Source organism: Stigmatopora nigra, chromosome 11 (genome assembly GCF_051989575.1).
Source record: "Stigmatopora nigra isolate UIUO_SnigA chromosome 11, RoL_Snig_1.1, whole genome shotgun sequence".
Taxonomy (NCBI): domain Eukaryota; kingdom Metazoa; phylum Chordata; class Actinopteri; order Syngnathiformes; family Syngnathidae; genus Stigmatopora; species Stigmatopora nigra.
Window position 1 is genome coordinate 8,600,426 of NC_135518.1, and position 13,069 is coordinate 8,613,494.

The 13,069-nt window shown below is 40.8% G+C and overlaps 2 protein-coding genes across 4 annotated transcripts; one reads left to right on the plus strand and one right to left on the minus strand.

The window, feature by feature from the left end:
* The first annotated feature begins 991 nt into the window (after window positions 1-991).
* Window positions 992-7,502, plus strand: nfe2l2a (nfe2 like bZIP transcription factor 2a). Its single transcript, XM_077728640.1, has 5 exons — window positions 992-1,305; window positions 4,431-4,697; window positions 5,116-5,208; window positions 5,293-5,472; window positions 5,965-7,502. Exons 1-5 carry the CDS (start codon window positions 1,267-1,269, stop codon window positions 7,168-7,170), a joined length of 1,785 nt encoding a protein of 594 aa, XP_077584766.1. The 5' UTR covers window positions 992-1,266; the 3' UTR covers window positions 7,171-7,502.
* A 1,779-nt stretch (window positions 7,503-9,281) lies between these two features.
* On the minus strand, window positions 9,282-12,839 carry hnrnpa3 (heterogeneous nuclear ribonucleoprotein A3). 3 transcript variants are annotated; one of them, XM_077728641.1, is made up of 12 exons: window positions 12,295-12,548; window positions 12,071-12,192; window positions 11,582-11,704; window positions 11,292-11,438; window positions 10,999-11,209; window positions 10,833-10,922; window positions 10,646-10,753; window positions 10,431-10,472; window positions 10,214-10,354; window positions 10,012-10,128; window positions 9,865-9,943; window positions 9,282-9,762 (listed from the first exon to the last, which is right to left on the minus strand). In XM_077728641.1, exons 2-11 carry the CDS (start codon window positions 12,122-12,124, stop codon window positions 9,876-9,878), a joined length of 1,101 nt encoding a protein of 366 aa, XP_077584767.1. In that variant the 5' UTR covers window positions 12,125-12,192; window positions 12,295-12,548; the 3' UTR covers window positions 9,282-9,762; window positions 9,865-9,875. The 3 variants fall into 3 exon arrangements, with proteins under 3 accessions (XP_077584767.1, XP_077584768.1, XP_077584769.1); XM_077728642.1 differs by lacking the exons at window positions 12,071-12,192; window positions 12,295-12,548 and adding an exon at window positions 12,709-12,839; XM_077728643.1 differs by lacking the exon at window positions 12,071-12,192.
* Window positions 12,840-13,069: the final 230 nt, after the last annotated feature.

Below are 13,069 nucleotides of genomic sequence, written 5' to 3' on the forward strand. Positions count from 1 at the left end.
AAAAGACAAATATCTTTAAGACACCAAAACTATGCAATGTTTCAACAACAGTGGTTGTTATCTATAAGTCATGGTATTTTGGATGACAGTTTTCTAATACAGAATACAATACAAAAGCATTATAAAAAGACAGTTGGTCAAAGCATATAAGTAGGGAAAATAGCTAATTTTATCAGACCTCTAATAATTGAGAAAAATAGTGGATAATAATAGTGTTATGACATGTATACACAAGTACATACATAGTAATAGCACATGCACATTAGACAATGGATCTTAATGACAGGGTGGAAAATATGGGATACCCACGTCTGATTGCCTACCTTGGTCGGCCACTTCCTGGAAACTGTGGCTTTTCTTTAGGGTTTTAAACCAATTATTCATTTATATTATAAAACCAGATTCTTTCTGCCAGGATGGACATGATAAAGATGTTGCCTTTCCCTTTAACCCCACTATCTCTATTGGCTATGTGTACTTTTCTTTGCTTTCATTCTTTCGCCGAATTGAATTATGGGTTCACACTGGTGAAAAAAGCTTTGATTATTGATCTTGTCCCCTTTTTTTCTTCAAATTGCAAAAATATGGCATTTGAACTGACGTGTGCACTGTTTATGTGCCATAATCATCAGCAATTCTACATTTCCAGGATTTGAATCATTAACTGGATGTATATAGTATAGTCCTAAATGTGTTTGTACAGCAAAAGTATAGAAGGAATAGAGTTGCACCTTTATATGAATATAAGTTGAAATTCAAACAGCTATTTTGGTTAGAGAGAAACAGAAACATCTATAACCAGAAGAAGGCGCTGCAAAACAACCAAGCGCTCACCGCTTGTGACGTATATACGCACCACTTTTTTCCCCTTCAAATGTTTTATAACAACATGTATAATTATCCTTTAAACGGAACGTTAAAGCTGGCAAAGGTTTCAAAAGTCGCAAGCGCTTAGGAACGACTATGATTCGGTGTAGAGCGAGTTAAAAAGGCCAATGGTGGTGACGCGCAAGCCTCGTGGACGTGGAGCGGCGAGGATGGGGCGAGGCCGGCCGAGTGACAACCGGGAAGCAGCAGCGCGGTGGGCGGTACCCGACTTTCCCATGATGTTGGTTGGGTAAAAGGAAGCTTTATTTTCTCTACTATTCAGACAGCGAGACGGACTATCTGCTGACCGTTTTTGTTCCAACCGGACCACCGAGGAGGAAATAAAAAGACGTTTTGATCGCGTCTCGCGAGGTTGCCAGAGGAACGCCTGTTCATTTAATGATGACAGATATAGAGGTGATGCATTCCGGACAACAGGTAAATAAGACGACAAGTATTGACAAGTTTGTTGAAATAATGTTGAAATATAATTCTGCCTTAAGAAATATCTGACGTGTTATTATATTTCAATTTAGGATAAATTGGCTTTTCCTTTTCTATTCTGCATCTCATCTAGAGATGACATTTCTCAAACTCAGTAACAATTTCCACTGCTTTTATTCCTTAATCAACATATGGCATTGGTCTCCAGCAGTTGTATTATATTAAAAAAAAGATCAAGAGAAAGAAAAGCAGGGTTTGTTTTCTCGTTCTCAGTATCGTGAGATCCCCTTCAGAGCATGTGATCACCTCCGATCTGATACGGTGGAGGCGGAACCAGTTACAACCAGCCCAAACACATTTTATGACTTTAACAAGTGTTGAAAATCGTGTCATACAAGTCTCTAACAGAAATCCCCTATATTCTGGATCGTTCTCTATCTCGGTCTGTGTCGCGATGGTGACTTTTGCTCAAGCAGAACATGTTCAAACATGCCCAATGGCACTTGACTTTATCCGGCTATGACATTAAATAAATGACCTAGAGCTATGTCCTAAAAAACACGATTTGGGAGATGACATTTCTGCTTGACGAACTGCACTCATTGAGCTACTGACGCGTCATATTTCGTCATACATCTTCCACTCATGTGTTATACATACACTATTACACTTATCTCAATGTACATCAATCCTTACCTTTTGTAGTGTATAGTACTATACACTACCTAAAGTATAGATACACCATATTCCCTGTGTTGTGGGCAAGATAGACCTATAATTATTGTTATTAAATTATGGTGGTTTAAAGTTATTTTTAATGAGAATTACTGAAGCCACTCTGTTGTTTTGAGGTGTATCATGAGGGGTCAAGAGGTCATGTTGTCTGGTCTATGATGAAAGGAGTGTCCATCCCCCCCTTGTGTACTTATTTTCCCCCCAAACAAAAACCTTCCAACACACACACACACAGGTTCCTCAACTCTCACCCATTTTGAATTGCATGTGTGACTTGATCTGATGGTATGCCTGTAATGGTTAAAAATGTTGGCAACAGGATAATAGTTGTCTAAATGGAAGGTTAGTTTTGCATGCTGAATACAAATGTGCATTGTTTGACTGCAAGGACAGGGAAACAAGTCCTTATTTGAATGATCTTAGTTTCCTTGTTCTGTTGGCAACGTAGGCCCGGTGACGATAAACTGTCTAAAATTAAGCCTATCATGTGTGAGACGTAATGGCCAACAGGCTGCGTGTAAGCAACAGCAATTGTGTCGAGACAACGCACCGACATTTTGTGTCTTATCTTCAAAACGGGGAAGTGCGATGCCTGTCTGCCTCGGCCTTTGGGAGCCCCTGTAAATGCCAAATGGTCATTCTTGAGTTATCTTTTAACATGATGCAACACAGGGGTAAGGAGTGGGTCACTGGAATGAATCAGAACGTTCTATCTTTGGTTCCTAGCCAGCTTTCCCTTCATTGAAAGCCATATAAATTATCTCAACTTCTGAGCAATATACAAGTCACATGCTTCAAAGATGCATGTTGGATTGACGAAACACTCTGGGTGCTTGTGAAATAGTTTCCTTCTGTAAATAAGCTGTGGTTATTAACCCAAAGAATGCAGCAGTAGAAGTTTATTTTAGAATGACTTTGTTTAAAAAGTAGATTCTTTCTGGCTTTTAGTGCTATCCAGCAAAGTTTAAACATTAAACATTTGAAAATATCCAAGCTGCTCATATAAGTTGCCTTTGATTTAAAATAAATAAAAAATATTTGCACTCATTAAATCATAGCACAAATTACACCAAATATTACACTACTTAACTGAAGACACAACATGTTGCAAACTTTCCGAGTCATATAATTGGTTTCAAGACAGAAAAAAAATTAAGTCATAAATGTTAAAAATATGAACTTGCATTTTTTTAGTTCAATTAAGTGGCAACTGTGCATAGCAAGTCAAATTAGGGCATAACAGTTATAAAAGGTTGGAACCATCATAGATAATGATCACTCATTAAGTACTATCAAAATGATCTATTGGTTATCTCGATAGATTCGGGAAAATATATTGCCCTAAAAAATGTATTATTATAATTAATCTTAGTGCTATAAGGTCCAGGGTTCAAATTTTAGTTTTAATCTTTGTGTATATATTTTTTTTTAATGTTCACCTGGGAATTATGTTGCTGCAGCTTCCTTTACACCCCAAAACTAGCCCGGAAGCCCAGCCTGACTTTTGCCATGTCCAAGATACATGGACAAGTCAGTCGGGTCTTTTGTGGGTTGGGCTGCAAGACACAGACTGGATCTGAAAGAACCAATGACAAAAGTTTTAGTCAATTTGTATTTCACAAACAATCATGGCATGCAATCAAATGCCTGTAACAGTGAACAATAACTGTATTATATAAAACGTATTCAGTGAGTTGGCCTGTTTTTTGGGGGGAAAAATTCAATAAAAATGCTAAAAATCCAGTATTTACGTGAGGTCCATTCGTGTATTCAAAGATTGTTTGGTGTCCTCACACACAATGAGACTACGTTGTACAAGTAATGAATGATAGGACGCTAAAAATGTGGAATCACGTCCTATACAGCATCCTCTTCCTCTTATAAAATGAAAAAAACCGACATTCCAAATCCCCCGGGAGTGTAAACAAGATTTTACATCACACATTGAATGTAAATGCCTGTTAGTTTATACACATTTCCTGCGATTATATTGTGACATCCATGATGGATCTCAAGACTGGCAAAATATCAGATGGAATACCAGCTTGTTAATGACGACAAGGGGGCTGGAAAATGGCCTCAGGTGGATATTGTTTCACATTGTATGGTTGAATGAGGTCTTTACTGTGAAAGTTAACTTGCCTGGGGCATTTATTTATTACCTTTTACACAACGGGGACTTTTTTGTACGTGGTGTCAACTGGCTAAATAGAGCAGTAACATCCATTGTGGTCATTAATGGCGATTTTGTCAACAAGATTCAGCAGGGGACAGGGTGTGGCGGATGCAAAAACGCTTACCACTGCCTGGCTTCATTTCTCCTTGCTCCGCCCAACGTCCCACTGCACCACCAATCCTAACGCATCACTGCTTTTTTTTGCCAGGACATGGACCTGATCGACATTCTGTGGAGACAGGACATAGATTTGGGGGCACGCCGTGAAGTGTTTGATTATAGCCACCGTCAGAAAGAGCACGAGCTGCAGAGGCAGCAGGAGCTGGCGGAGGAGAAGAGGCTGCACCTCATCCGTGAGCAGGAAAAGGCTCTCCTGGCACAACTGCTTCTTGACGAGGAGACGGGGGAGTATGTGCCACGGCCGCTGCCCGGCGCACCGCCACAGTCGGTTACCGTTCCCTTGGAGGCTGCACAGGTACTTGCAACTTAACTCTGTTATGCATGAAAGGCCCAAGCCACTCCTTTCTTTTACGGGTTGCTTAGTTACCTCTGTGTCATTAGTGAGGGAAAGGTGCTTGGAGTTTAGTTGTCTTTAATTCTAGGGACTTTTATGTAATATACAGTGTACCTTGACAAACAAGTTTAAATTCTTCTGTGACTAAAGCACATCATTCATTCATTCATTCATTCATACTTTCACTAATTTAATTCAAATTATCCAGCAGTCACATTGCATGTTGTTAAATTGTTAGATGGCTTCCCAAAGTCAACGTCTTATAGGGTGAGAATGCCGGTTATATAGCACAAATGAGTAGAATTTTTAGGAGTAAAATAATTTATTTTTTGTTCTTTCAACTTGATCATAATAGCAGGTCAATCAATCTCTATTATAGGATGTCAGCTTCACACAGCAGAGTGGCGAGTCGTTGTCATTTGACGAATGCTTGCAGCTTCTTGCTGAGACGTTTCCCGTTGAGGAAAATGGGGTAAGGAGCCACTCCAATGGTTACAAAGGGGTCCTTTAATGCAATGTTTGTAAAATGCTCAAAACCTCACGCTTTGCCTCCTAGGACGCCTCCATTGGCCTGGACACGATTTCCGGCAGCCGCAGCGTTTTGGCACCCCCCGAGCAGCCGACGTTGGCACCAATCACGCTTTCACCTGATCCTCTGACAATACCCCAGTCACAGAAGGACTCTCTGGATATTGAGCAGGCCTGGATGGAGCTGCTGTCACTTCCCGAGCTGCAGGTACGACCTGAGCAATTAGCTGATTAAAGTAGTCTTGGGCACAAAGACAATTATCCAAACAAACACATCGGTCCACTTTGAGAATGACTCAATTTTTGGAAAGCTTTGCCTTGGCTTGTACAAAAGTAGCAGTGTGGCACTAACCCGTTCTAGTTAACAGCTTGTGGTCATGGGTGAGGCTCAATTTTTACAGCAGTCGCTTACAATGATAGAATGACCCTCCCTGCTGCATTTGGCAGATAACACTGGACCACTTTGCTTTCCACATTATAATAGCCATTATGCAATTCAGAATTGGGCAACGCACTGGGGACAGCCAACAATAAGGTTTAACAGGTGTGCGGCAAAATAAATCTATTTATAAACATGTACTGTATCGAGTAAGTGGTTTTGGAAACTGGTGTCTTATAAAAAATAGTCGTTTTTATTTAAATGCAGTTGACAGGTGTGCCGAAAAGTTGGTTTAGTTTTCTAATTTGTTTTTGTTTTCAGCAATGTCTGAACCTCCAAATAGAAGAGACACTGGAGCCTACAGCCTACCCTATCCCCAACAACACTGAAGCACAGGAACCAAACTACTCTTTTTATCCCATGTCAAGTCCGGTGGAAAAGAAGATCAATTTAAACATGGTTCCTCCAGTTTTTCTGAACACGTTTGATAGCTCAGTTCCCACCATTACCCCAGCAGACAATGCAAACCAAATTAAATCAGAAGTTCCCCAGTTAAACACACATTTTAACATTAATAGCTTTTGCAACACATTTTACCCTGACCCCATGATGGAGGGCAGCAGCAGTCAACAGGACCTTGACGAGAAAAAATGCAACATCGAGCCCCATGTTCACAACATGTACAGTCTCTCGCCTGATGATACATTTGAGCGGGGAAAATCCAATCTGCCTGCAGAAGTGCCTGACTTAGACTCTGGACTTTCTTCAAGTCCCCATTCTTGCTCGCCTGGGAAATCTCTGTATGGAGATGAGGGTCTGGATGGGGGCGATTCAGACTTAGAAGAGATGGACCAGAACCCTGGAAGTGCGAATTCTGACTACTCTGAGATGTTCTCATTGAACTTCCAACCTGATGACGATCAGCCAGCCTTTCCCTTGACCACGTTAACTGGCCACTTGCAAAACCAGCAGGATGAGCCCAATGGACAAATGACGGATCTGGCCGAAGACAACGGCCACCGTTCATCCCCTTTCACTAAAGACAAACGCAAGAGAGGGTCAGATTTGCGTCTCTCTAGAGACCAACAGAGGGCCAAGGCCCTCAAGATTCCCTTCAGCGTCGACATGATCATAAACCTGCCTGTCGACGACTACAATGAGCTGATCTCAAAGAATGAGCTAAATGAGAGCCAGCTGGCTCTGGTTCGGGACATCCGCCGCCGTGGCAAGAACAAGGTGGCGGCCCAGAACTGCCGCAAGCGCAAGATGGAGAACATCGTAGGGCTGGAGAGCGACTTGGACTCGCTCAAGGAGGAGAAAGTGCGCCTGGTCGGCGAGAAGTCCCGCAATGTGAGCAGACTGAGAGAAATGAAGAGAAAGCTGAACACACTCTACCTGGAAGTGTTCAGTATGTTGAAGGACGAGGATGGCAACTCTATTTCACCCTCTGACTTTTCGCTGCAGCAGTCAACCGAAGGGAGTGTTTTCCTGGTTCCCCGCACTAAGAAGAGCTTTCTCAAGAGCTAAGACCAACCCTTATTTTTACCAATACTATACTGCAGTCATGTAGTCGCACTATGCAATGAATTTCTTAGCTTTAAGCATCAGTAGCTCTGTCAAAGTCGGATGGATAGCTTTTGGTTTTTGTTATATTTTTGATATTTTATCTCTTTTGTACTCTACCTTCATAGTTGACGTGATTATTTGTAAATAGACATCTGAGATGAATAAAACTTAATGTACCTGTAAATATTCATACTGTATATTGTATATGTTTGTTAACTTAAAGATTTTTAACGACACCCCCTATGATTTGCTGCACAGGTTCTTAAGCTTTTCAATAAACCATCCCAAGGCTATATGGCTTCATTTTTCTATAAAAGCTTAGCATTGTAAAGTTGAACTATGGCCTGACTGGATATCAATTGGATATAAAGTCTGGGGCTTTGTTACATAACTGCCCACGTTCAGGTTACTTCTGGACTTGGAAAGCTCATACAGCTACAAAATTCAAACAGCCAGGAGCTTTTGGTCCAAGTTCCAATCACTTCCTCTACATTTGCTGCAGTTATTTGTGCAGTACCGGTAACCTAAATCTTTTAATACGGAGGTCAGCTAAGTCACACCCTCCTCATTATTGTTGCACAACAAAGGCCACGATTGTTGATGCATGACACTTTTACCATGATCCGACCAAGCCTACAATCAACACGCAATCACTGTTTGCCTGCCATGCACTTTCACACACAAACAACACCTTTGACCTACCTAGCCAATGTGTAAGAAGAATTAAAAAAAAAATATTTAAAAAAACAAGTTACATGTCTAAATAGGAAAAATCCATCCTGGAATTACTTGTTACAAAAATGTTCAATCGAGCTCAGAAAGAATTTAATATATTTATATAAATAAAAACAAAAAACAAATCTATTAAAAATCCTTTTATTTAAACTTAGTAAGTCATGCATACTTTCCCTATTTAATGTTAATAGCAGTTCGGGACACCCCTTCTTAATTGCTAAAAATACATTTTATACAGTATTTATACATGTTAAAAAACATTCATAACTAGATTAACAAAACAAAAACATGCAGTGTATACAACAGGCCGGATAGGGGAACTGAAGTTTCAATTTGTCATATTAAGGACTGTTAATGGCCCTGGCATCAAAGATAAAATGGAACCAAGGGTGTTAAACCGCAAGGAATCCCATTGCAATTCACAATTACAGGTCTAAATATATATTATTTTTGTTGAACATATCTATACATCATTGAAGAAGCATAGAGGAAATTTACATTAACACCCTCTGACTCTGATAAATGGATCATGCATATTTTTTGATTATTATTATAGCGATTGGAGTTTTAAGATCGAGAACCCAACATTTTGTTGGACTTTCACTTAAGCACAAATAATGGCTGTTCAAGTAGAAAAGACAGGTTGCATAGCAACTAAATGTATCGCTAAATTATTATTAGTTTTTACATTGGGGGGGGGGGGGCTTTTTAAGTACTCCTAGATTAGAATTTCCATTGCTGAAGCCTAATTTTTTTTAAGCAACATCAACTTATTTTGTGAATGTAGATGGACTGGACTTCTTTTTAAAAGTTTTAAATACAGGGTTTAGTGAGGGGATGTCACCGGTTATGCCCGTTTGTCTTCATTTTTTTTAAAACAGCTTAGATAATATTTGTAAAAAAAAAAAAAAAAGGCTTACCCATCCAGACCCTTCCGTGTTATTGCCATTTTCGTCCTCTTTCCACATCTGCAAATCAAGCAAAATGGTTACTCTTACCTGCTCGCTCTTGATCGAATGAGCTCTTGTGAAATACTCCTTTCTCAAGTCTGACACCTACAGTATTTAGTGGATAAACTGACTCAAGAGGAAGCCCCCCAACATGTCCATTTGCTAGCTGGCTTCGGGAAGTTGGCGTTGCGCTCACTGCTGCCTTCTCCTTCTCCTCCCCTCTCTCACTGTGCTGGCGCTGGCTGAAGATTTTGCTTGCTGTCTGACCGCCATCTGCAATCCTCCACACTAGCGACGCTGCAGGCACTCGTGGCTCCTATAATGGCCTAGGGCTACTCCATCACCGCCTTGTCCATAATTGCATACATAAGGCAAGACAACCTCACGTGGCTTGACTGCACCAGTTTTATTCAGGCTTTGCACAAACTAGAATTCCCTAAAATCTAATGGACAAACTTGGAAGGGATTTACTGTGTTCACATACAATGATCAAAACACACTTGACTCAACAGAGAGGGACTGTTACAGCTATTCTGAAGGACAAAAACCAGGGTAAACTAAGCCATATAGAAAAAAATGATAAAAGAAAAAAGATATAAACAACGAGCTTAGGGTTGGTTGGAAAAAAATAATCGAAAACTCTCGACCCCTGAAACCACAGGCACAATACCCACACTTGAAACGCACAGGGGGACAGTGACTTTGCAGGCAAACATCTATCAAAATAAGGTATCAATGCGATTGAACGTAAAGTCCTTCTTTCAAAACAAATCTGACTCATGTGCTCCTCTAATGCCTCAAAGTAACCTGCAGCTTTCCTGACAATTCCTTTGCTCACCGCCTCGCCTCCCATGCTAAGAACTGAAGCCTGTTGAATGGATACAGGATAGAACAAAGTTATTCTGCACTTGCACGGGCTCACTCTGTACTCTGCTACGAAGGTTGCCGCCCACGCCGATTGCGAACTTACCAAAATATTATTTAATAGCGCCTTGAGCCATAGCCGCCGCCTCCGCCACCGCCTCCACCGGAGCCGGACCCGTAGCCACCTGAGAATGTAATGCAAGATTAACTTCTGCTTCATTGCCGTTTTTTGACAACATAAAAGACAACTGACCTCCATATGGACCACCTGAGTTCCTACCACCAAAACTGTTTCCCTTCATGGGACCGTAGCTGGACTGATGGCTACCGTAGCTGTCACAATTATTGTAACTTCCGCCTCCACCGTAACCTGACAACATAAACGACGTTAAAAACGAAACGTGATTTCAATCAGCAAATGCCCAGAGGGTTATAAATGTAAGCAAAGGCTTTACCTCCACCATTACCCCGGTAATCTCCATCGCAGCCGCCACCATATCCACCACCCTGATTACCATATCCTCCCCCTCCATAGTTTCCTCGTCCCCCATAACCTCCTCCTCCTCCTCCACCACCACCATAATTTCCACCAGGACCTAAAATAAAGAAAAATGAAAAAATACTTAATAAAAAAAAAAAGCCCTCAAGCAAACTTTTAACACAGGTACTCACCATCAAAATCATCATATCCACCTCGTCCTCCACCATAGCTATCTGAAAAGCAAAGTAAATATGATTTATTATTAAAGAAAGACTGTAGATTACTAGTTTCCACATCTCTGTGGGAATTTAGAATATTAAAATATAAAGTCATATTTTCAGTCTTCTGTTTAGGCAACACAAAAAAATATTTGTGTCTAAAAAAAACCCAAAACAAGACGACGCACCTCGACCATAGCTACCACCGCCGCCTCCTCCTCCACCTCCGCCGCCACCGCCGCCGCCTCCATAATTACTATTTCGGCTCATGTAGTTACTGGATCCTCCACTTCTCCCTAAAACAGAAAAGATTAAAATATATGCAAATGAGTGTGTCACAAGACATGCATTATAATTTAAGGAATGGGTGCTTACCCCTGGAATTAGACATCACGTTCATTTCTTGCTTGGAAAGTGCTTTCCTGACTTCACAATTGTGTGCATTGACAGTATGGTACTTCTGAGCTTCAGGGCAAATTGGAGATTTGAAATAATCGGGCCATAAACAACATCATCAAAAATTATAACGATATTCACATACCAACAATTTTATCAACGGTGTCATGATCATCAAAGGTGACGAAGCAGAAGCCTCTTTTCTTGCCAGTTTGCCGTTCCTCCATGATTTCGATGGTTTCAATCTTGCCGTATTTTTTGAAATAGTCTCGGATGTGAAACTCTTCCGTGTCCTCTTTGATACCGCCCACAAAAATCTTCTTCACCGTCAGGTGAGCGCCCGGTTTATTGGAATCCTGCAGCAAAAGTGATGACCACAATCACGGTGAGCCACTACTTACACGTGTCACGCGTTTTCCCGCTGAGCAGTTTTGGTACCTCTCTGGACACGGCTCTCTTGGGTTCAACGACTCGGCCGTCAACTTTATGAGGCCTTTCTTTCATGGCGTCGTCCACCTCCAGCACGGAGGAATAAGTCACGAAGCCAAAGCCCCTTGACCGCTTGGTGCTGGGATCTCTCATCACCTAAGAAACAACACCCTTTTGTCATAAAACACAACAAACTAACTTCCATCTGTAGTGGGAAAAAAATATTACACAACAACAACTGTATTTGCCCTGATAAAGGTAATTGAAGTAGTTTCACATGGCAACACTAAAACACGTACCACACAGTCTGTCAGTGATCCCCATTGCTCGAAATGGGCCCGTAAACTCTCCTCTGTGGTTTCAAAGCTCAGACCACCAATAAAGAGCTTCCTGAGCTGCTCTGGTTCTTTACAGTCACGGTCCTGCACATTTAACACAACAATGTAAAACACTTATAACACAAAAACATTGACATTTCACAACATGAGATCTATTAAATGCATGCCTAACAAAAAGGTTAGGTTTAATATGATTGAGGTACTGATGCAACGTTAAGTACATTTTTCTTTCTTTCTTTTTTTCTATTTTGGGGGCACCTTTCTGACTTCCTCCTCTCAAAGTATTACCTCATTTTAAGACTATATGTAGTTACTATGCTGAACTCTGCCTTCCTACCCTCAAACCTGCTTTTGTCCTGCCATCTTTTCCTTTCTTCATGCACGCTTTTCATTGAATCATTCCCACATACCTTCTTCCTGCACTTAAACCTGCTTTTCTGCCTTTCTTACCTCCCTTCCTTCCATCTCAGACCTGCTTTTATCTTCATGCCTTCCTTCCTTCATTCCCCCTTTTTAATTTGCACCTTTCCTGACTTTCTTTAAAAGTATTTTCTGCCTTCCTTCTTGGGATCCTGTCAAATGTTGCCATAGAATCATGAATTGACTCAAATCGTCTGGCATTATTCACTGTATGTGCACAAATAAAAGAATTATTTGGAAAAAATACACAATACCTAATTTCCCCGAGCCGTGTACTACCATGCGTTGATATCAAGGCGCGTGTGCAGTAACGAGGTTGGTGGGTTTAAAACACGCAGTACACTACATCGTTGAATCAAACAATGAATATAATAATTTAAAGAATGTAATTTCGCGAAAACACGTCGATCGGATGAAGTTTAAGATGTCAATTTCAGTAATTTCGGCCCCCAGCTGCATGGGAAGCTAAGTCCTTGTAGCGCTTCCGCTAGTCAAATATAAATTCGAGGCACACATGCGCATGCTTTTAGAAAGCCTGCCACAAAGATCAAAGGCGAAACGTCAACTTATTGCTGATATCAAAGCGCTCTGATGACGCCAACAGATCCGCCATACATGGTTTGCATCGTTTGATTATGGAAAAGAAAAGAGATGGAAAGATTCCTAACCTCCATTTTGCAGTCAGTTTCAGTTCGGAGACGGAGCTGATCACGTGATCCGGTCCACCCGCCAACGTCATCAGCACATTCGATCTTGTTCTGTGAAATAAAAGGAAAAACAGCACCAGACTGATTTAATAGTAGGGCTAATTTGAATAATGTTTGTGGATTGTAGCATTTTTTATGATGACATCTTTTGTGTTTATTGATTAGGGGAATGTGCAGACAATAACAACCAAGTTGCGCCACCTAGCGGTAGAATGGTTCTCGTGTAAGGGGAAAATATCTAATATCTCTATATATTTAAGAATAAGCTTTCAATCAGAATCATTAGTTTCAACAAATCGACACATAATTCCAATACTAAAAA

Bases quoted from the DNA above. Each gene is read 5' to 3' on its own strand.
- hnrnpa3 (XM_077728641.1), bottom strand. From the start codon at position 12,124: ATGAAGGAAGGAAGGCATGAAGATAAAAGCAGGTCTGAGATGGAAGGA. The intron at 10,923-10,998 runs GTATGTGAATAT...TTTGCCCTGAAG, and splicing joins CACCGTTGATAAAATTGTTG to CTCAGAAGTACCATACTGTC. The intron at 10,355-10,430 runs GTGAGTACCTGT...TCTTTATTTTAG, and splicing joins TGGATATGATGATTTTGATG to GTCCTGGTGGAAATTATGGT.
- nfe2l2a (XM_077728640.1), top strand. From the start codon at position 1,267: ATGATGACAGATATAGAGGTGATGCATTCCGGACAACAG. The intron at 4,698-5,115 runs GTACTTGCAACT...TCTCTATTATAG, and splicing joins TTCCCTTGGAGGCTGCACAG to GATGTCAGCTTCACACAGCA. The intron at 5,473-5,964 runs GTACGACCTGAG...TTTTGTTTTCAG, and splicing joins TGTCACTTCCCGAGCTGCAG to CAATGTCTGAACCTCCAAAT.